Source organism: Myotis myotis, unplaced genomic scaffold (genome assembly GCF_014108235.1).
Source record: "Myotis myotis isolate mMyoMyo1 unplaced genomic scaffold, mMyoMyo1.p scaffold_m19_p_8, whole genome shotgun sequence".
NCBI classification, from domain to species: domain Eukaryota; kingdom Metazoa; phylum Chordata; class Mammalia; order Chiroptera; family Vespertilionidae; genus Myotis; species Myotis myotis.
In genome coordinates, this window is record NW_023416390.1 from 40,756,015 (window position 1) to 40,777,971 (window position 21,957).

The window sequence follows — 21,957 nt, forward strand, 5'->3', positions numbered from 1 at the left end:
ATTTGTGTGTAATTAAATCTTACAAATGAAACATAAAAATAGAAAAAGCTCAGGAGATACAAGAGGAAAGTTGAGGAGGTCCTGCAACTCTTCCAGAAGAAAGGGGAAATGCCTTGGCTAATTAGTATGATTCTTTCAGAACCCCCAGTTGAATTCACTAAGCCTCTTGAGGACCAGACGGTCGAAGAGGAAGCCACTGCAGTATTGGAGTGTGAAGTATCCAGAGAGAATGCTAAGGTGAAATGGTTCAAAAATGGCACAGAAATTCTCAAAAGCAAGAAGTACGAAATTGTTGCTGATGGCAGGGTCAGAAAACTTATTATACATGGCTGTACCCCCGAGGATATTAAAACATACACTTGTGATGCTAAGGATTTTAAGACTTCCTGTAACCTGAATGTCGTGCGTAAGTATTCTTCTTACACAGGTCTTTTCATTTGCAACTCTTTGATAACAAAACCAACAAAAAAAACCCACACAACTTTTTGCATGCCCTTCTTGGCCTAACTGCATTTCTTGGCAACTTATAATATTGATACTGACATAACCTGGTCCTCTAAAAAAAAATCCTTCTGATGCATCTGGTGTGATAACGGACAGATTGCTCACTTTTCACTACGCTTCTCATAGTAGTCAGCAGATGTGCTCTTTGTCAACATGGGGTAAGCCTCCTGTAGGAATGTCCTCATACACATGAGAACAAACTGAATGCAAACGACAAGAAGGGGGAGCTATGATTTTTTTAAAAAAGAAAAAGAAAAGGAAAGCAATTTCCACTTGGGAGGAAATGAATCCTCGGGCGTGGGGAACAACTAGAAAATGAGCAGGAAGTTTCCGTTTGAATAGGAGCATGCTAGAGGCCTGCTGTAATATGATAAAGCCCCTTTGCATAATGCTTTCTCCGAGAATAAGAATGGATAAGAAGATGGAAAGAAGCCTGGATTCTTTGAGTGCTGTGAATGAAGAGAGCTCCAGTGTTTTTAGCATTACTTCTTCCTCTGGTGAAAAATATAATGTCCTGTTACAAAATGCCACAAGCTAGCCCATTTTTTTCATTCATCCTTTGGTCCAGTGATAACATTTTTCTGTGCGTATTTTGTGCTGTACTTGCCATTTGATTTAGTTGCTTCTCTTCTGTCAACAGCTACAAAGTAATGGCTGTGAATGTGCTTCCTTCCATGCGTCGTGTACGGGTGTATTCTTTGTAGTTTTGGTTGCGCTGCTTTAGCCATGACAGAGTAGCTTCTTGCATCTCCTTCTTCTTTTCGTCATCTATTTTTGTCTCCACTCCACGAAGTCTCAGTTACAATGAGCCTACAATATCTTTAAGCTTATTAGTTAGTATTAATGTCCCAGAGTCTCATTGATCAATGAAAGCTATCTTGGAAGGCACTCACAAGGAGCCCTGAAAGAAGGAAGGGCAAGGAGTTAGCTCTCCAATCCTGTACTTCTGCTGACTTAATTCTATAGATAAATGACATAAGAGATATACAAAAACATCACCTTCCAATAAACACACTGCTTTGTCACACTAATAGATTTTATGGCTGACATATATGTGACATCTTTGAAGCTTATTTTTTTAAAAGCTGAATGTATGTGATTTCAATTGCAGATTCATGCCTTTCTGCCATAGACAAGACTGGTCATAGTGCTTTAAGCTGCATTATTGTGAATTCTGCTAACTTCTCAAAGATTATGCTTGTTGCACTAAACAAGATGCTGTTTCTTTGCTACTGGTGTTTCCTTTGGCAATATCAACTTTCAGCTCCGGAGAGTATCAGTGGGGTTTTCTTCCAGCTATTATTCAAGAGAACTGAGCTGGTGATAGAGAGATGGTAGATAGATAGACAGATAGATAGATGTAATTAGTTTGACCTATAATATGCCACATTATTTTATGAAAATTACAGATATATAAAAAGCAAAATATCATACCTAAAGGGCAGCTCCAAGTGATTTCAAAATCAATATAGCTTATTAATATGAATAGGGCCTGCAGAATACTCACAATTTCTTAATATGTACCACAGTATGTCAGAGTAATTTCTAGAAAACATTTTGAAATCTGATGACTTTCTCTTACAGCTCCTCATGTGGAATTCTTAAGACCACTTACTGACCTTCAAGTTAAAGAAAAAGAAATGGCTCGGTTTGAGTGTGAAATTTCCCGAGAAAATGCAAAGGTCTGTGATTATATAGTTACTATCTTGTATTGTCAACTTTATGTTTACTTTTGGTTTAGCCAAATGGAATAAAAAAAATTAATTACACCTATCTCTGATAATCATTCTCCTTTTAGCTTAAAGATTATTACTTTAGTATGAAAGTAATTGTTCTCTTTTTAGTATTATTTTTTACTATTGCTTGAAAAATACTGGACTCACAATCAGGAGATTTAGACATTATCAGTCTGAACCATATGAAATTGCTATTTTCTTAGGTTAAAAATAATCACATATCAGCAACTGCATATGTCTCAACTGAGTACTCCTGTTTGCTTACCATTAATCACCATTTGAATCTCAGTTTGCACATCCAGGAAACAAACAAATTGGTCTACATGATGCCTGAAGCCCTCTATGGCTCTCAACTTACACAATCCCATCATGTTTAATAAGTGATAATAGTATCACAGCAGCTCACTTAGTAATAATTGAAGAAGTTTGTTCTTGATTTTATCAAAATTTATTTTACAATTGCAGTTGACATATTTTGGGGGGTGAGTTGTATTTACCACTTTGATTCTTCCTACTATAAAGCCTATTGGTTGCTTTAGAAAAAAAACAAAACTAAGGATTATATTTCTCTTGATACTTACCTGAAGGAACAACAAGAAAACGAATAAAGGTATTTATTTATCTTAAATATAGGTCCAGTGGTTTAAAGATGGTGCCGAAATTAAGAAGGGCAAAAAATATGACATCATATCTAAAGGAGCAGTGCGCATCCTTGTCATCAACAAATGTCTGCTGGATGATGAAGCAGAATATTCCTGTGAAGTAAGGACAGCACGAACTTCTGGCATGCTGACAGTACTGGGTAAGAGTAAAGTCTTTCTTTGCAGAAGTTTATGTGTTGGGGGGAAAAAATAATAATTTCCATTGTAACTCAATTTTTAAAAAATTATTCTTGCAGAAGAAGAAGCTGTCTTTACAAAAAATCTTGCCAATATTGAAGTTAGTGAAACAGACACTATAAAACTGGTCTGTGAAGTCTCCAAGCCTGGAGCAGAAGTGATTTGGTACAAAGGGGATGAAGAGATCATTGAAACAGGAAGATATGAAATACTCACTGATGGACGAAAGAGAATTCTGGTCATTCAGAATGCCCAACTTGAGGATACAGGCAGCTATAACTGCCGACTCCCAAGTTCTCGAACTGATGGCAAAGTCAAAGTACATGGTATGACAATTACTGTGAATAATATTTTAAGAAATTTATATTTGTTGTATTCAAGTTTCAAATGCTTAAGTTTTCAATATCTTGCAACTCTTTTCTTCCCAGAACTTGCTGCTGAATTTATCTCAAAGCCTCAAAACCTTGAAATACTTGAAGGAGAAAAGGCTGAATTTGTCTGTACTATATCAAAGGAAAGCTTTGAAGTCCAGTGGAAGAGGGATGATAAGACACTTGAATCTGGAGATAAATATGACATTATTGCTGATGGCAAGAAGAGGGTCCTAGTTGTGAAAGATGCCACATTGCAAGATATGGGCACTTATGTCGTCATGGTTGGGGCTGCCAGAGCAGCAGCTCACTTGACAGTAATTGGTAAGTTTGTTTTTGCTTCTACAGTTTACTCATATTTGTATCTTTGGGCTTTCTTCATACTATAAAGTCTTGTTGGTTGCTTTCAGAAAAACTCAAGATCATAGTTCCTCTTAAGGACACCCGTGTGAAAGAACAACAAGAAGTCGTCTTCAACTGCGAAGTCAATACTGAAGGTGCGAAAGCTAAATGGTTCAGAAATGAGGAAGCCATATTTGATAGTTCAAAATATATCATTCTCCAAAAAGACCTGGTCTACACCCTCAGAATTAGAGATGCGCGATTAGATGATCAAGCCAACTATAATGTGTCTCTGACCAATCATAGAGGTGAAAATGTTAAGAGTGCAGCCAATCTGATAGTGGAAGGTAAGTCACTTCTATGGCATGAGTGATTTTTACAATCAATTTTTATTATGAAAACAAAATCAACATTATTCTTCTTTACAACAGAGGAAGACCTTAGGATTGTTGAGCCTCTTAGAGATATTGAAACAATGGAAAAGAAATCTGTCACATTCTGGTGCAAGGTGAATCGTCTCAATGTGACACTGAAATGGACCAAAAATGGAGAAGAAGTGGCTTTTGACAACCGCATTTTATACAGAATTGATAAATATAAGCACTCTCTCATTATTAAAGACTGTGGCTTCCCAGATGAGGGTGAATACATTGTCACTGCTGGACAAGATAAATCTGTCGCTGAGCTTCTCATCATAGAAGCTCCTACAGAATTTGTGGAAAACTTGGAAGACCAGACAGTCACCGAGTTTGATGATGCTGTCTTCTCCTGCCAGCTGTCCAGAGAGAAAGCAAATGTAAAATGGTACAGAAATGGGAGAGAAATCAAAGAAGGCAAAAAGTAAGCAAAAGCTTCTTAATCTCTATTTCTGTAGATATATACATATATATATATATATATATATATATATATATATATATATACATACACACACACACACACACACACACTTTTGGCAATTTAGTGGTCATTGTGCAAGCTAACCAGTAAGTCAACCTCTCTTTTTAGATACAAATTTGAAAAAGATGGGAGCATACATAGACTTATTATCAAAGATTGCAGACTGGATGATGAATGTGAATATGCTTGTGGAGTAGAAGACAGGAAGTCACGAGCTAGGCTCTTTGTGGAAGGTACGTATTAAGTGAAAGGACAATTTTAGTATTAGTATCAGTTTATGAAAGTTGTTACTCCAAATACAAACACATTTGGATTATGATTTCACATTTTCTTTTCAGAAATCCCTGTTGAGATCATCAGGCCTCCCCAAGATATTCTCGAAGCCCCTGGGGCTGATGTTATCTTTTTGGCTGAGCTCAACAAAGATAAGGTGGAAGTTCAGTGGCTAAGAAATAACATGGTTATTGTCCAGGGTGACAAGCACCAGATGATGAGTGAAGGAAAGATACACAGGCTACAGATCTGTGATATTAAGCCCCGTGACCAGGGTGAATACAGATTTATTGCCAAAGACAAAGAAGCCAGAGCTAAGCTTGAACTGGCAGGTAAGTCCCTTTCTTTTATTTTCAAACATCCCCACAATGTCATAGATACTGTGTAAGTTTCAGGTTTCACAGTTAATTAATGAGATAATGCTTGTGAATGCCCTTTATTTCTGTTAAGCTTTATCCTCATGTTAACTATGCTAATTTCTCTTACAACAAAGTGTCCTGAGTAAAGAGACACTGATAGCATTCCTCTCTACACGCCAGAATCTTGAACAATCTTTGTCACATGGCAGCTGTTCACTACTTTCTAGGATTAACCTAGCACCTTGAGAGTCTTCCCAGCAAACCCAGACCTTGCAATAACCCAATTCTCTTCTGTTTTCCAAACCCCTGCCAGGCCTCTTAGGTCTGTTCTCATCTTGACCTAAGCTTCTAAGACATCCTTACAGGTTGTTATTATGAAAAAGCCATTAGTGTCTGTCTTATACCTAAAAATAAATGTGTCTGGTTTATTTTGAACTAAGTGTGAGGTGCCTAATTTATTTATTTTTAATGGGAAACTTGTTTTGCACTATATTTAGTCCTCTGTTATTACTTTTGGCAAAGAATAGAGCTCTGATGGTTTTATATTATCCTTAATTCTCTCTTCTCCAGTCTGATAATTTGCAATATGAGAACTCTAAACTCAGTGAGTGTGCTCTGCTGAAAAGTTACTGTGATATACATCTAAGGTTATGTAGCCAATATTTGCTAACAAATGCATAGTAAAGAAGCTGTGGTGTAGCTGGACTACAAGAAATAACTCAAAGGCATTGACGTGTTATTTCTCTCACTAGCGGCACCTAAAATCAAGACAGCTGATCAAGACCTTGTGGTTGATGTCGGCCAGCCTCTGACAATGGTGGTGCCCTATGATGCCTACCCCAAAGCAGAAGCTGAGTGGTTTAAAGAAAATGAAGCTCTGTCATCAAAAACGGTAGATACTACAGCTGAACAAACTTCCTTCAGAATTTTAGAAGCCAAGAAAGGAGACAAAGGGAGATACAAAATTGTGCTTCAGAACAAACATGGAAAAGCAGAAGCATTCATCAATTTACAAGTTATTGGTAAGCCCTGAGTCAATTGGACTTAATTGGCAAAGTGCAACTAAAAGCACGGTAGCACACTAAAAAAAAAAAATTACATGTGCATTTCAGATGTTCCTGGACCAGTGCGTAACTTAGAAGTGACAGAAACATTTGATGGTGAAGTGGGCCTCGCTTGGGAAGAACCATTAACTGATGGTGGAAGCAAAATCATAGGTTATGTTGTTGAAAGACGTGACATCAAGAGAAAGACCTGGGTTCTGGCCACTGACCGGGCAGACAGTTGTGAGTTTACTGTCACTGGACTACAAAAAGGAGGAGTTGAGTATCTATTCCGTGTGAGTGCAAGAAACAGAGTTGGCACTGGTGAACCAGTAGAGACTGACAATCCGGTAGAAGCAAGGAGCAAATATGGTAAGAATTTTTAAAATAAATTGCAGATTAGCTTATCTCTGCTTTTATCCCCAATATAACCAAAGGCTATGTTTTTTTCTGTGATGAAATCCAGATGTTCCAGGCCCGCCTTTGAATGTAACCATCACTGATGTGAATAGATTTGGTGTCTCATTGACATGGGAACCACCGGAGTATGATGGAGGTGCTGAGATCACAAACTATGTCATTGAACTAAGGGACAAGACTTCTATCAGGTGGGACACTGCCATGACAGTAAGAGCTGAAGACCTATCGGCAACAGTCACTGATGTGGTGGAAGGACAGGAGTATAGTTTCCGGGTCAGAGCCCAAAACCGAATTGGAGTTGGGAAACCAAGTGCAGCCACACCCTTCATCAAAGTTGCTGATCCAATTGGTAAGCCCATCAAAAAAAAGGGGGTTGGGGGGAGTAACACCTTCATGAAATCCAGAAATTAAGCCTATCAATTAAAATAAATCAAGTTAAAGTTAATGCAAAGGTAGAACATCAGGAAAATTTGAAAATCATAGAAATGTAGACTTCCTACTGCTTCTATTTAATGAATTCAGTAAACCTGATATTTTAATGGGGATGATAGAAATGGTTCCAGCACTGCCTTAATACATTGTCACTGATTTAAATGGTATGCTCCAACTCTTTCACTCCAGAGAGACCAAGTCCTCCTGTGAACCTAAATTCCTCAGATCAGACTCAGTCATCAGTTCAGCTCACATGGGAACCTCCTCTGAAAGATGGAGGAAGCCCAATCCTGGGCTACATAATAGAACGATGTGAAGAAGGGAAGGATAAATGGATCCGTTGCAATATGAAACTGGTCCCTGAACTGACCTACAAGGTAGGGCATTTGTATCTAAAAACCATATTCATTGTATGATCATGCATTTAAATGTATACGTTTTTTACAAATGTTTGATTCATAATTTTAGGTTACTGGATTACAAAAAGGAAATAAATATTTATATAGAGTATCTGCAGAAAATGAAGCTGGTGTTTCAGATCCATCTGAAATTCTTGGTCCTCTAACTGCTGATGATGCTTTTGGTAAGTGTATATTTTGTTTTTAGATTTGGGAACAGCACATAGCTACTTAAGGGTACAGGGACTTAAGTATAATACTGGAAACTCATTCATTTTTCTTCTTGGTAGTTGAACCAACAATGGACTTAAGTGCGTTTAAAGATGGTCTGGAAATTATTGTCCCAAATCCTATCAAGATCCTGGTTCCAAGTACAGGCTATCCAAGGCCAACTGCAACCTGGTCTCTAGGAGATCAAGTATTAGAAGAAGGGGATCGTGTGAAAATGAAAACCTTATCTGCCTATGCTGAACTTGTCATTTCTCCAAGTGAACGTCCAGACAAGGGAATTTATACACTGAAACTGGAAAATCCTGTGAAGGCAATTTCTGGGGAAATTGATGTCAACGTAATTGGTAAGTTACTTAACCTTTTGTTATCTAAAGTGATTTGACAGTATTCATAAATCTTGGTTCAAGCTATTAATGATATTGACTTCTGACTGTGTTTATTCAGCTCGCCCAAGTGCACCCAAAGAACTGAAATTTGGTGACATAACCAAGGACTCAGTACATTTGACTTGGGAGCCACCAGATGATGATGGAGGAAGTCCATTAACTGGCTATCTCGTTGAAAAGCGAGAAGTCAGCCGGAAAACATGGACTAAAGTGAGTTTTTTTGTAGGGAAAGTAGGGAAATCTCACAATTCTGGGATGCCATGAAAAGTTTATATGTTTTTACTTTTACCTTGCTGTAATGCTTTTTTAAATGCATTAATGCTAATGAACCAAGATTTGATATAATTGCCTTATTTTGTGAGCCTTACCAAATTTTCAACTAGGTTTGTTTTATAAAAGCAACAGGAACAACAACAAAAACATAACCACTTACTAGGTACCTGATTAGTAACCAATATGCCCCTATTAAGCTAAAAGCCATTCTAAGGACATTAAGTATTTAATTCTTTCTGGTGGTCATACTTCTTCTCATTCCACTAGCTTACCTTAGTTGGTGTAATCTGTCCATTTTTTCCCCTCAGTTTATACTCATTAGTATTTTTATCTTGATTTAAAATCATATTTCTAATAACTACACTGATAGAAAAAGTCAACACCTTATTTGCCCCTTCTTAGTGTATATGAACCATGAAACAGATTCACCTTATATTTAGGGTCAAATATTTTATATATTACTTTACAGTTTTTCCCTAAAATGAAAATGAATAACCCTGAGCATTCAAAAACTTCCATTTGTATCCCTGCTCATGGTAAAAAAAATCTTCTGACTTGGGCAAAGGGTTTTGGGAAACAACTAATTAACTGTATTTATCTGTCCCAGGTTATGGACTTTGTGACTGACTTAGAATTCACAGTTCCTGATCTTGTTCAAGGAAAAGAATATTTATTTAAAGTCTGTGCTCGGAACAAGTGTGGCCCTGGAGAACCTGCATATGTTGATGAACCTGTAAATATGTCAGCTCCTGCAAGTGAGTACTTCCTTAATGATTTCTCACCTAGCCTCTTGTTACCTGTTTTTGCTTTAGACCTGGAGTTGAAATTATGAGGAAAATACATAGGGTGACAATATGAAGATTGCATAGACTGACTATATAAGACTGACTCTCTCTTTAAAATCTTACAGCGGTACCTGATCCACCAGAGAATGTTAAATGGAGAGATCGAACAGCCAAGAGCATCTTCCTAACATGGGATCCACCTAAATATGATGGTGGTTCACGTATCAAAGGATATTTAGTTGAAAAATGTCCACGTGGTTCTGATCGATGGGTCGCCTGTGGAGAGCCAGTTGCAGAAACAAAGTATGTTTTTAAAATCATATTTCTAATAACTAAGCTGCTAGAAAAAGTCAACAACTTACTTGCCACCTTCTTAGTGTGTACAAACTAGGAAACAGTTTTCCCTACTATGAAATGAATAACCCTCAGCATTCAAAACAACTTCTATTTGTATCCCTGGTCATGGTTAAAACAATCTTGGCACAAGAGTAAATGTTTACTGTTACTAAAATGAGCTTTCTTTTGGAGAAAATCTAAATGTTAGGTCCTTTTCGTTGAGGATTCCCTTGTTGTGCCTGTCTACTGTTAAAAAGTGCTGCTGTTGAACTAATCCCCTACGCAGGGTTTTCATTAGTTACAATATTGAAGCAACCCAGAATTGATTTAAAGAATACTATTGTTTGGGGGATATGAATTTTGGAAATATTATGAATACTACCCGGTGGAACAGATTGTATGCATTATAGTAAAATAACCTATTTTGCTTTCTGACAGAATGCAAGTAACAGGTCTTGAAGAAGGCCAATGGTACTCCTACCGCGTGAAGGCCTTGAACAGGCTAGGTGCTAGCAAACCAAGCAAACCCACAGATGAAATCCAGGCTGTGGACACTCAGGGTATTATTTTTGTTGTTGTTTGTTTGTTTGTTTGTTTTATCAGCCAGGCCTCTGACTTTACTTCTGCTTGAACTTGTTAACATTGTAAATAATCTCTTTCCAATTCAGAGGCTCCAGAAATTTTCCTTGACGTGAAGCTCCTTGCCGGTCTCACTGTGAAAGCAGGAACTAAGATTGAACTTCCTGCCACTGTAACCGGGAAACCTGAACCTAAAATCACTTGGACGAAGGCTGATAAGCTTCTGAAGCAGGACAATAGAATCACCATTGAAAATGTTCCTAACAAATCCACAGTGACCATCGTCGATAGTAAGAGAAGTGATACTGGCACATACATCATTGAGGCTGTGAACGCCTGTGGTCGGGCCACGGCTGTGGTAGAAGTGAATGTCCTCGGTAAGGGAGGCTCTTGTTTTAAAAATAGGCAAACTCATAGCAGCTACCTTTTCAAATAAAACATTTTAAATGATTTCTTATCTGCATGTGTAATGTCATCCATAGATAAACCCGGACCACCAGCTGCTTTTGACATCACAGAAGTGACCAACGAGTCATGTCTTCTAACATGGAACCCCCCACGAGATGATGGTGGATCTAAAGTCACAAACTATGTTGTGGAGAGAAAAGCAACAGACAGTGATATGTGGCACAAGCTCTCATCAACTGTCAAGGATACGAATTTCAAGGCAACCAAATTAACACCCAATAAAGAATACCTCTTCAGAGTTGCTGCAGAAAACATGTACGGTGTTGGCGAGCCAGTTCAGGCCGCTCCTATAACAGCCAAATTTCAGTTTGGTAAGTTTCTCAATCAGTTGGGGGGAGGAAAAAGATGCTTGTATCAAACTTGGACTTAGGCGTTGTATTTATATATAGGACATATAACACATATCATTATCTTGTCTATAGATCCACCTGGACCTCCAACTCGCCTGGAACCCTCTGATATCACTAAAGATGCAGTGACTCTCACATGGTGTGAGCCAGACGATGATGGCGGCAGCCCAATCACTGGGTACTGGGTTGAAAGATTAGATCCTGATACCGATAAATGGGTTAAATGCAATAAGATGCCAATAAAGGACACAACATACAGGTATGCCCACAATCTCTATCAAGATGTTAAAACTATTATACTGCATACAAATGTTTATTCTTTAGTATTCCTTTTGATTATACCTGATTATATATATTACTACAATTTTTTAATTATTTTTACTTATATTTTTTTTATTAGTACATAATTTGAAAATTGATATGAGTTCCAACCAAGGACACATTTAAGTTACTAAAAAATATTAACTTTCTGGAAGTTTCAAAGTGTTTGGTCTTCCAGGATATTATGATAATGATTATTGTTATAGTATTATAATTAGGTTGGTAAACTTAGCCAAATCTAAAGTGTGTGATAGTTAAAAAGCAATTTTAAATTTATATTTGAATGCTTTCAGTTAAATTTCCAAATCAGTTTTTCACAATTTAAGCAAATTAGCCTCTTCTATGTAAAATAAACAGAGGTTTCTGCTTCTTATCATGGTATTCAACTGGCATTTTGTTCCAAATCCAGAGTGAAGGGTCTCACCAATAAGAAAAAATACAGATTCCGTGTGCTGGCTGAAAATCTTGCTGGGCCTGGAAAACCAAGTAGATCAACTGAACCAATCTTAATAAAGGATCCCATAGGTACTATTTATATATTTTATGTGATTCTTTTGAAGCTTATACTATCTCCTTTTTGACAAATCTAAATGTTGATTTCCTTTCATTGGCTTGCAGATCCTCCATGGCCCCCTGGAAAACCAACCGTGAAAGATGTAGGCAAAACATCATTGGTATTGAGTTGGACAAAGCCAGAACACGATGGAGGGGCAAAGATTGAGTCTTATGTCATTGAAATGCTGAAGACTGGAACAGATGACTGGGTCCGAGTGGCTGAAGGAGTTCCCACCACTCAGCATTTGCTCCCAGGGCTCATGGAAGGGCAGGAATACTCATTCCGAGTTAGAGCTGTGAACAAGGCTGGGGAGAGTGAACCCAGTGAACCCAGCGACCCTGTGCTTTGTCGGGAGAAGCTATGTAAGTCATTCTTGATGTTTAGGGTATATGAATTCTCCTAAAGTATATCTCAGAACTACAATATGAGAAAATATAAAAAACTCATTACTAGATTATTTCATCCTTGCCATATACTTCCTAGATAATTTAGTGAAAACTGATTATTGGACAATAAAAAATTACATTTGTTTTTCTTTTATTCTTCTTCAGATCCTCCATCACCACCTCGCTGGCTTGAAGTTATTAATATCACCAAAAATACAGCAGACCTGAAGTGGACAGTCCCTGAGAAAGATGGAGGATCCCCCATCACCAACTACATTGTGGAAAAGAGAGACGTGAGGCGAAAAGGCTGGCAAACAGTAGACACTACTGTCAAGGACACCAAGTGCACAGTAACCCCACTGACAGAGGGCGCTTTATATGTGTTCCGAGTTGCTGCAGAAAATGCCATAGGACAAAGTGACTATTGTGAAATTGAGGACTCTGTCCTGGCCAAAGACACCTTCAGTATGCTCTTTAACTTAATCTCTATGACACCATTTGTTGTGGATTATCACTGTTCCCTCTGGTTTTTCTAACCATTGACTATTTTGTTTTCAGCCACCCCTGGACCACCCTATGCTCTCACAGTTGTGGATGTGACAAAACGACATGTCGACCTGAAGTGGGAACCACCTAAAAATGATGGTGGAAGACCAATACAGAGGTAGAATTTTAATTAATGCATAAAGAATAATTTACAAATGGCTGAAAATTCTTAACTTTGTTTTTTCTATTGATGCTAATGAAATGCTTTGTTATTTTGATAGATACATCATTGAGAAGAAAGAAAAGTTAGGTACCCGTTGGGTAAAAGCTGGAAGGACTGCAGGACCGGACTGTAATTTCAGAGTAACTGATGTCATTGAAGGCACAGAAGTCCAGTTTCAGGTTCGGGCAGAAAATGAAGCTGGAGTTGGTCACCCAAGTGAACCCACAGAAATTCTGTCAATTGAAGATCCAAGAAGTAAGTAGTGCTGACTATCCAAAGAATATTGTCTAGAGCTTAATGATGAGATTGTGGATATGAATGGTTTGCTCTTTTTTCAGGTCCTCCTTCACCTCCCCTTGACCTACATGTAACCGATGCTGGAAGAAAACACATTGACATTGCTTGGAAGCCTCCAGAGAAAAATGGTGGCAGTCCTATTATAGGATACCATGTTGAAATGTGTCCAGTAGGCACTGAGAAATGGATGCGAGTTAATTCTCGCCCCATAAAAGACTTAAAATTCAAGGTTGAAGAAGGTATTGTTCCTGATAAGGAGTACGTTCTGAGAGTGAGAGCTGTCAATGCTGTTGGTGTCAGTGAGCCATCTGAAATCTCCGAAAATGTGGTTGCCAAAGACCCAGACTGTAAGAACACAGTTCCTTTTATAATGAATAAAACAGACTTTACTCCTGCATTGCATTTTGACATACTCTTTTATCCTCTTTTGGTTTATATCTTACAGGCCAGCCAACAATTGATCTGGAGACTCATGACATTGTTGTTATTGAAGGTGAAAAATTAAACATTCCTGTTCCCTTCAGAGCTGTCCCAGTTCCAACCGTTAGTTGGCATAAAGATGGCAAAGAAGTTAAAGCAAGTGATAGACTAACAATGAAGAGCGATCACTTCTCAGCAAACCTTGAAGTTCCCAAGAGTGTCCATGCAGATGCAGGAGTTTACACTATTACACTGGAAAATAAGCTTGGCTCAGCAACTGCCTCAATCAATGTCAAAGTCATAGGTAAGCATTCTTTGATAAAATACCAGTCATTCCTCATGTGTTGGGAAAATAGTTAAGTTTGTCATGTTAGTATAAATTTCTTCATGAATTGGCCATTTGTAAGCTAAATGCCCTTTCAGATTGTTTCTTCCAATATGAGAAGCAAAACAATTGTAAAGAGACATAATAGGTAGTTAAACTCTGATTAGACCAAATTACTTCTGTATGTTTAGTACTAATTTAAGCAAAAGATATAGAATACCCAAAGAATGTTAAAATAACCAATATTCCTATTAGTTGTCTTTGCATTGTTCCATAGTCTTCTCAACTAGGGGTAGTAACATTTTCTGCCCCCTCCTCCCAAACACACAAATGGTGTTTGGAAACTTGGAGGCCATTTTTTTTCTGAGAACAAAGATTCAGGGAGAGCTACTGACATTTAGTAGTTGGGGGCCAGGGATACTACATGACTTGCAGTGTAAGGGACACTCCTGTATCTCAAAGATTGTCCCACCCAAAATGCGAATAGTCCCACTTAGAGAAAGAGTATACTAGTAACATGACTTTTCAGATTACAATAGTAATTGTAAGTTTTATTTTCAATAGGCCTACCTGGACCATGCAAAGATATTAAAGCAAGTGATGTGACCAAGAGTTCTTGTAAATTAACCTGGGAACCACCAGAATATGATGGTGGAAGCCCAATTCTACATTATGTCCTGGAGCGCAGAGAAGCTGGAAGGAGGACATATATACCAGTCATGTCCGGTGAGAATAAACTATCTTGGTCTGTAAAAGACCTCATACCGAATGGTGAATACTTCTTCCGTGTTAAAGCTGTCAACAAGATTGGTGGAGGCGAATATATTGAACTAAAAAATCCAGTCATTGCTCAAGATCCAAAGCGTAAGTTTTGGCATGAATGTAATATAGTTAGGAATTAACATGCAATTTATTTTAAAAAGATGGACTTTCCTATATTAACAGTTTTTCTCTTGCTCTTCAGAGCCCCCTGATCCACCTATAGATGTTGAGGTTCATAATCCTACAGCTGAGGCAATGACTATTACATGGAAGCCACCTTTGTACGATGGAGGGAGCAAGATAATGGGTTACATCATAGAGAAGATTGCTAAGGGTGAAGAAAGGTGGAAGAGATGCAATGAACACCTGGTACCAGTCCTGACCTATACAGCAAAAGGACTTGAAGAAGGAAAGGAATACCAGTTCCGTGTGCGAGCAGAAAATGCTGCTGGTATTGGTGAACCTTCTCGGGCCACTCCTCCAACCAAAGCTGTAGATCCTATTGGTAAGTTTTGTTTAATTGGGTTGGTGTTTTCCCATTATCAAATAAATGAGAATAATTTTTTTTCAGATATTTTAATCAGAATTGAAAACAATCATTGTTTTTTCATCATTACAGATGCCCCAAAAATCATTATGAGAACAAGTCTAGAAGTAAGACGAGGTGATGAAATAGCACTTGATGCAACAATTTCTGGGTCACCTTACCCAACTATTACATGGCTAAAGGATGAAAATGTGCTTACACCAGAAGAAATGAAAAAACGAGTAGCACCCACAGTTAGGAGAAAGAAGGGTGAAGTTCAAGAAGAAGAACCATTTGTCCTGCCACTGGTGGAGCGCTTGAGTATTGACAGTAGTAAAAAAGGAGAATCTCAGCTACGTGTCCGAGATTCTCTTCGACCAGACCATGGCCAGTATATGATCAAAGCTGAAAATGACCATGGTATCGCAAAAGCTCCTTGTACTGTCACTGTGCTGGGTAAGTAGTTAAAACTACCCTTCCCACTGGAAGACAGTCAACATAAGTGTTTTAGTAAAACTCAAATAAAAAGTTTGTTCGGGGGCAGTTAAAAGAAGTGGGAAAAGGCTTCAGCAAGGAATCCTTAGTCCCGTTTTTTTTTTCTGCTGGCTATGTAAAAGAAATCAACCAACCTTGTTATTCATTAGCTAATGTGATACAAAGATAGACAGATATAGGAAAATCAAAAGTTTATGTCAAAGGAAACATGCTAACATTTAAATTTTCTGCTGAAACCATTTCTACACAAATTTTTAATCACCATTCTCTTTTGAAATATTAGATACACCAGGACCACCAATCAACTTTGTATTTGAAGATATTAGAAAGAACTCAGTCCTCTGCAAATGGGAACCACCCCTTGATGATGGTGGCAGTGAAATTATAAACTACACCTTGGAAAAGAAAGATAAGACAAAACCTGACTCAGAATGGATTATTATCACTTCAACACTCAGACATTGCAAATATTCAGTGACAAAATTGATTGAAGGAAAAGAGTACCTCTTCCGTGTAAGAGCTGAAAATAGGTTTGGCCCTGGACCACCTTGTGTTTCAAAGCCACTTACAGCTAAAGATCCATTTGGTAAGGTTCCATTAGCATCTAAAATTTGCCTTTTGATCATATGCACTGCTATATACATTGTCACAGCTTTTGAATTTGAATGTTTATGCCATACTAGGGAATTAATTCAAATATGTTATTTTTTCTTTAATCAGAACCACCTGATGCCCCTGATAAGCCCATTGTGGAAGATGTTACCAGCAACAGTATGCTAGTGAAATGGAATGAACCAAAGGACAATGGAAGCCCCATCTTGGGTTACTGGCTTGAAAAACGTGAGGTTAATAGTACACATTGGTCTCGTGTCAACAGAAACCTTCTGAATGCTTTGAAGACCAATGTAGAAGGCCTATTAGAAGGACTCACCTATGTCTTCAGAGTATGTGCCGAAAATGCCGCTGGACCTGGAAAGTTCAGTCCCCCTTCAGATCCCAAAACAGCGCATGATCCAATCTGTAAGTAACATCTTCAGAAGAAAGTGGGGTACAGCATGGTGATTATATACTTGAAAGTTGTTAAGACAGCAAATCTTAAATATTATCACTACAAAAAATGGTCATTATGTGAGGGGATAGAGATGTTAATAAGTTATGGTAATCATTTCACAATATATACATGTATCAAATCATGCTATATACCTTAAACCTACATATATGTTACTAATATTCCAATAAAACTGGAAAGTCAAACAAAATATAGCAGTGACTATGGACACTATATGGAGGTTACAATGTAAAGTTTTAAACATCTGTATATATAACTTAAAAGTTTCACAAAACAGTACTTACCCATGTTACATGCAATGCACTATGAAAAACAAGTGGGATAGGTAAGCTACTGTACATTTTAAAACCATCAGTGAATTTTGATATATATATATTTGTATTCATTCTAGCTCCACCTGGACCACCTGTCCCAAGAGTCGCTGACACAAGCTCCACAACTATTGAACTAGAATGGGAACCCCCAGCTTTCAATGGCGGTGGGGAAATTATTGGCTACTTTGTCGATAAGCAACTGGTTGGGACAAATGAATGGTCACGCTGCACAGAGAAGATGATCAAGGTCCGTAAGTACACTGTCAAAGAAATCCGAGAGGGTGCTGATTACAAACTCCGAGTGAGTGCCGTCAATGCTGCGGGTGAAGGACCACCTGGAGAAACGGGACCTGTTACTGTGGCTGAACCTCAAGGTACTTAAAAGTTATATGATAAAGATTATGGCTACTTTTCTGGTATGGGTCCCCCCTCCCCCCCATCTTCCTTGGGCTAATGTTTGACTGTTCTTTATCAACAGAGCCTCCATCTGTGGAACTAGATGTTTCTGTTAAGGGTGGAATACAAATAATGGCTGGGAAGACTCTCAGAATTCCAGCTGTGGTAACTGGCCGTCCAGTGCCTACCAAAGTGTGGACCATAGAAGAAGGAGAACTGGATAAAGACCGTGTTGTAATAGAGAACGTTGGAACCAAATCTGAACTAATTATCAAGGAAGCATTGAGAAAAGATCATGGCAGATATGTGATCACAGCTACCAATAGCTGTGGTTCCAAATTTGCAGCAGTCAGGGTAGAGGTTTTTGGTAAGGAATGTTACATGGATTTTTAGAGGATATTCAAGTTCTACTATCTTATTGCATTGACTTTTTTCATTGTTTTATTTTGCAGATGTCCCTGGCCCAGTTCTTGACTTAAAACCTGTTGTAACAAACAGAAAGATGTGTCTGCTGAACTGGTCTGATCCAGCAGATGATGGAGGAAGTGAAATCACAGGCTTTATTATTGAAAGAAAAGATGCCAAGATGCATACTTGGAGACAACCCATAGAGACTGAGAGATCTAAATGTGATATCACAGGTCTTCTTGAGGGACAAGAATATAAGTTCCGTGTGATTGCCAAGAACAAGTTTGGCTGTGGCCCGCCTGTTGAAATAGGACCAATTCTTGCAGTTGATCCACTAGGTAAAAGAGAAGGTTTTCATTGTGTTTATAAAGTAAATAATGTTTGTTTCTATTTAAGGCTTCAAACTCCCAATAGTATCAAGATCTATAGCTAGGGAGTAATAAGAAAGGTAAATCAAATAACTATTAGCACCTTTAAGAATACCATATTTACTATAATTTTAATATAATTTTTGGCTCACTGTAACTTTTTATACAGAACTAACCATGGTTATATGTACTAAAAAACCTGAGTTTACTGGAGTTTAGCAAGAACCTAAAAATAATTTAGAAATATTATATATTTACAATAGAATATACTGAAGTAATTAATTTAATAGCCTTGTAGTTAAAGAGAGTTCATTGTTTTTGAAAGGTTACAGGACAGATATTGCCTTAGGATAAATGTCTTAGTCTTCCTTTAGATCTCAAGTAGTCCCCACCCTGGAAGGCCCCAAACCAGGAAGAGCTATCAAGGAATAAAAACCAACCATAGGAAATCTCCTTGACCAATATGAACAAATATGAAACCCTAAAATTGCACACACTGGTAATGCACATTTATATGTCATCCAAGAAACAAAGTCATGGGACCCATTCCCCAAGAGACAGATGGTATTATTTCTCCACCACCACCCAAAAAAAACAAAGTTACCTACTATACCACTCACTACAGACCTCTGCTTTGGTTTCAGAAATCTATATATATAAAAGCCTAATATTCTAAGTGTCCAACCAATAGGTCAACTGCTCAACCAGTTGCTATGACATGCACTGACCACCAGGTGGCAGATGCTCCAACCTATTGGTTAGCTTGCTGCTGGGGTTCGGCCGATTGGGACTGGGCGAGAAGGGCCAAACACGCCCTGGAGCCCTCCTGTAGTCTCTTCCCAGCTGTCCTACTGGCCCTGATCGACCCCAATGGGGACTTGGCGAGATGGGCTGGACATGACCTGGAGCCAACCTCCTGTGGTCCCTCCCCAGCTTCTAAAATATATCTTCTAATTAATTTCCTTTCACTGTGCACAAATTCATGCACCAGGCCTCTAATAGTCAATAAGAGTGTATGGGGTCTAGTTTCACCATTCAAAGCTTATTCTTTTGGTTTTTGTCCTTTGGGAAACCAAACTAAAGCATCATTAAATAAATTCTCTTTCCACCCCATTTTAAGCCCACAATTGAGGCAACATGACTCAAAGCGTGTTCAATAGACATATCCACTGTCTGTCAATAAAACTTTACTCTCAGTTGGTCATCCAAAACAAATATTCACAGACCCACTCTCCTAGTTCATTAAGATTGGAAGCTTCCCCAGTGACAGAAGTAAAAATATCTAAAATGCTAAATATAAAAAAAGCAGACATGCCCCTCGATTTACTTTTAATCAATCTCAATGCCAAAGTTTACTAAGAAAAATTCTGTCTTATATGAATGCCTGTAAGTAGGGAATGGAGATGTTTGGAGAAGGATTTTAAAGACAGGTATTATTAAGATTAGGCCACACAGGAACATATTTTTCACACAATTAATTTGAAGTGAAATATTTCTTATATGAACATTTATTTCATGTTTGTCATTTCAACTTGCTTCTGGTTAAAGGTCCTCCAACGTCTCCTGAGAGGCTCACATATACAGAAAGAACAAAGTCCACTATCACCCTTGACTGGAAAGAGCCCCGCAGTGATGGTGGCAGCCCCATCCAAGGCTATATCATCGAAAAACGGCGTCACGACAAACCTGACTTTGAAAGAGTTAACAAGCGACTCTGCCCAACCACATCTTTTCTGGTTGAAAACCTTGATGAACACCAAATGTATGAGTTCCGTGTCAAAGCTGTCAATGCAGTTGGTGAAAGTGAACCATCCCTGCCTCTTAACGTGGTCATACAAGACGATGAAGGTGTGGGATCTGAACATAATATAATTTTAACGTAATTTACAGCGTTGCCTTTATCTCATAGGTTGAGCAAATATCCTTATGACTCCGCTAATTTTCTCTTGTCCTGCTTTTTCACAGTGCCTCCAACTATTAAATTGCGCCTGTCTGTTCGAGGAGACACTATCAAGGTTATGGCAGGAGAGCCTGTTAACATTCCTGCAGATGTGACAGGCCTTCCAATGCCTAAGATTGAGTGGTCCAAGAATGAAACTGTGATTGAAAAACCCACTGATGCACTGAAGATAACCAAGGAAGAAGTATCCCGAAGTGAGGCAAAGACTGAGGTTATCATTCCCAAAGCAGTCCGGCAGGACAAAGGCACTTACACAATTACAGCTTCCAATCGCCTTGGCTCAGTCTTCCGAAATGTCCATGTTGAAGTATATGGTAAGCAACATGCTTTCTTATGTCAAAACGAAATCCAGTGTCTGTTTAAGAATTGCCTTCTCAGTCTCCTCTTTTGGTTCCTTTCCAGATCGTCCATCTCCACCAAGAAACCTTGCTGTTACAGACATTAAAGCCGAATCTTGTTATTTGACATGGGATGCCCCTCTAGACAATGGTGGCAGTGAAATCACCCATTATATCATTGACAAACGTGATGCAAGTAGGAAGAAATCTGAATGGGAAGAAGTCACCAACACTGCCGTAGAGAAGAGATATGGGGTAAACTCTTTTAAATATTTTCTTGTACACATGAAAAGGGCAAGACCTTGATTAAACACCAGTCTGGCATAACCTTGGAACTTAATGATTAAACTCAAAACCAAAAAAAAAAAATCTCATTGTAGTTTGTAGCACCATGCACATAAGGCCACTTGATAAATACAATATTTGATATACAAATTCTCTTTTACTTGAGAGATCCACTATTAGGTATGGGAAGTGATCAACCAAAGAACTTGTATGCATATATGCATAACCCATGGACATAGACAATAAGGTGGTGGAGGCCTGGGGTGGGGGCTGGGACAGGCTATAAGAGGTTAATGGTAGAAAAAAGCAGACATATGTAATACTTTCACTAATAATTTTTTTTAATAAAATAAAAAACAAATTTAGATATTTTCATTTTAAAAGCTTTCTCCATGTAAGAGCCTCCATATTTTTAAACTATATATATATATTAGAGTTTATAGATTTATTTTTTATAGTCTTCTCTACCAAAATAACTAATTTTAAAATAAGTGAAAATCAACATAAGTATATTCTTTTTAAAAAAAATTACTATTCATCTAATTTCCAGCTCTGGAAACTTATCCCCAATGGCCAGTATGAGTTCCGAGTTAGAGCAGTGAATAAATACGGAATCAGTGATGAGTGCAAATCGGATAAAGTGACCATTCAAGATCCTTACCGCCTTCCTGGAGCTCCAGGAAAACCAAAAGTTTTAGAGCGCACCAAAGGGTCGATGCTAGTGAGCTGGACTCCTCCTTTGGACAATGGCGGCTCTCCAATTACTGGCTACTGGCTGGAGAAGAGAGAAGAGGGAAGTGCCTACTGGTCACGTGTTAGCCGAGCACCAATAACCAAAGTGGGATCAAAAGGCGTGGAATTTAATGTTCCTCGTTTGATTGAAGGTGTTAAATACCAGTTCAGAGCAATGGCAATAAACGCTGCAGGAATTGGCCCTCCCAGTGAACCATCAGATCCAGAGGTTGCAGGAGATCCCATATGTAAGTATGCTTCCATT

The 21,957-nt window shown here is 38.3% G+C and overlaps 1 protein-coding gene across 1 annotated transcript in view; it reads left to right on the forward strand.

Moving 5' to 3' along the window:
• TTN (titin) overlaps window positions 1–21,957 on the forward strand; it is a 278,629-nt gene that overhangs the window by 179,067 nt on the left and 77,605 nt on the right. The window contains exons 206-246 of the mRNA XM_036318697.1: window positions 140–406; window positions 2,089–2,186; window positions 2,874–3,042; window positions 3,139–3,405; window positions 3,508–3,774; window positions 3,861–4,139; window positions 4,224–4,632; window positions 4,801–4,925; window positions 5,031–5,297; window positions 6,077–6,346; window positions 6,437–6,739; window positions 6,834–7,136; window positions 7,409–7,596; window positions 7,688–7,802; window positions 7,908–8,192; window positions 8,293–8,444; window positions 9,115–9,262; window positions 9,418–9,595; window positions 10,067–10,188; window positions 10,297–10,584; window positions 10,690–10,986; window positions 11,098–11,284; window positions 11,756–11,871; window positions 11,965–12,264; window positions 12,454–12,753; window positions 12,847–12,952; window positions 13,056–13,252; window positions 13,336–13,641; window positions 13,740–14,018; window positions 14,604–14,903; window positions 15,004–15,306; window positions 15,421–15,783; window positions 16,106–16,408; window positions 16,543–16,842; window positions 17,283–17,579; window positions 17,684–17,968; window positions 18,054–18,347; window positions 19,926–20,225; window positions 20,343–20,651; window positions 20,740–20,930; window positions 21,511–21,940. Of these exons, the coding sequence (XP_036174590.1) occupies window positions 140–406; window positions 2,089–2,186; window positions 2,874–3,042; window positions 3,139–3,405; window positions 3,508–3,774; window positions 3,861–4,139; window positions 4,224–4,632; window positions 4,801–4,925; window positions 5,031–5,297; window positions 6,077–6,346; window positions 6,437–6,739; window positions 6,834–7,136; window positions 7,409–7,596; window positions 7,688–7,802; window positions 7,908–8,192; window positions 8,293–8,444; window positions 9,115–9,262; window positions 9,418–9,595; window positions 10,067–10,188; window positions 10,297–10,584; window positions 10,690–10,986; window positions 11,098–11,284; window positions 11,756–11,871; window positions 11,965–12,264; window positions 12,454–12,753; window positions 12,847–12,952; window positions 13,056–13,252; window positions 13,336–13,641; window positions 13,740–14,018; window positions 14,604–14,903; window positions 15,004–15,306; window positions 15,421–15,783; window positions 16,106–16,408; window positions 16,543–16,842; window positions 17,283–17,579; window positions 17,684–17,968; window positions 18,054–18,347; window positions 19,926–20,225; window positions 20,343–20,651; window positions 20,740–20,930; window positions 21,511–21,940 (10,263 nt within the window). The remainder of the gene's footprint in view (window positions 1–139; window positions 407–2,088; window positions 2,187–2,873; window positions 3,043–3,138; window positions 3,406–3,507; window positions 3,775–3,860; window positions 4,140–4,223; window positions 4,633–4,800; window positions 4,926–5,030; window positions 5,298–6,076; window positions 6,347–6,436; window positions 6,740–6,833; window positions 7,137–7,408; window positions 7,597–7,687; window positions 7,803–7,907; window positions 8,193–8,292; window positions 8,445–9,114; window positions 9,263–9,417; window positions 9,596–10,066; window positions 10,189–10,296; window positions 10,585–10,689; window positions 10,987–11,097; window positions 11,285–11,755; window positions 11,872–11,964; window positions 12,265–12,453; window positions 12,754–12,846; window positions 12,953–13,055; window positions 13,253–13,335; window positions 13,642–13,739; window positions 14,019–14,603; window positions 14,904–15,003; window positions 15,307–15,420; window positions 15,784–16,105; window positions 16,409–16,542; window positions 16,843–17,282; window positions 17,580–17,683; window positions 17,969–18,053; window positions 18,348–19,925; window positions 20,226–20,342; window positions 20,652–20,739; window positions 20,931–21,510; window positions 21,941–21,957) is intronic.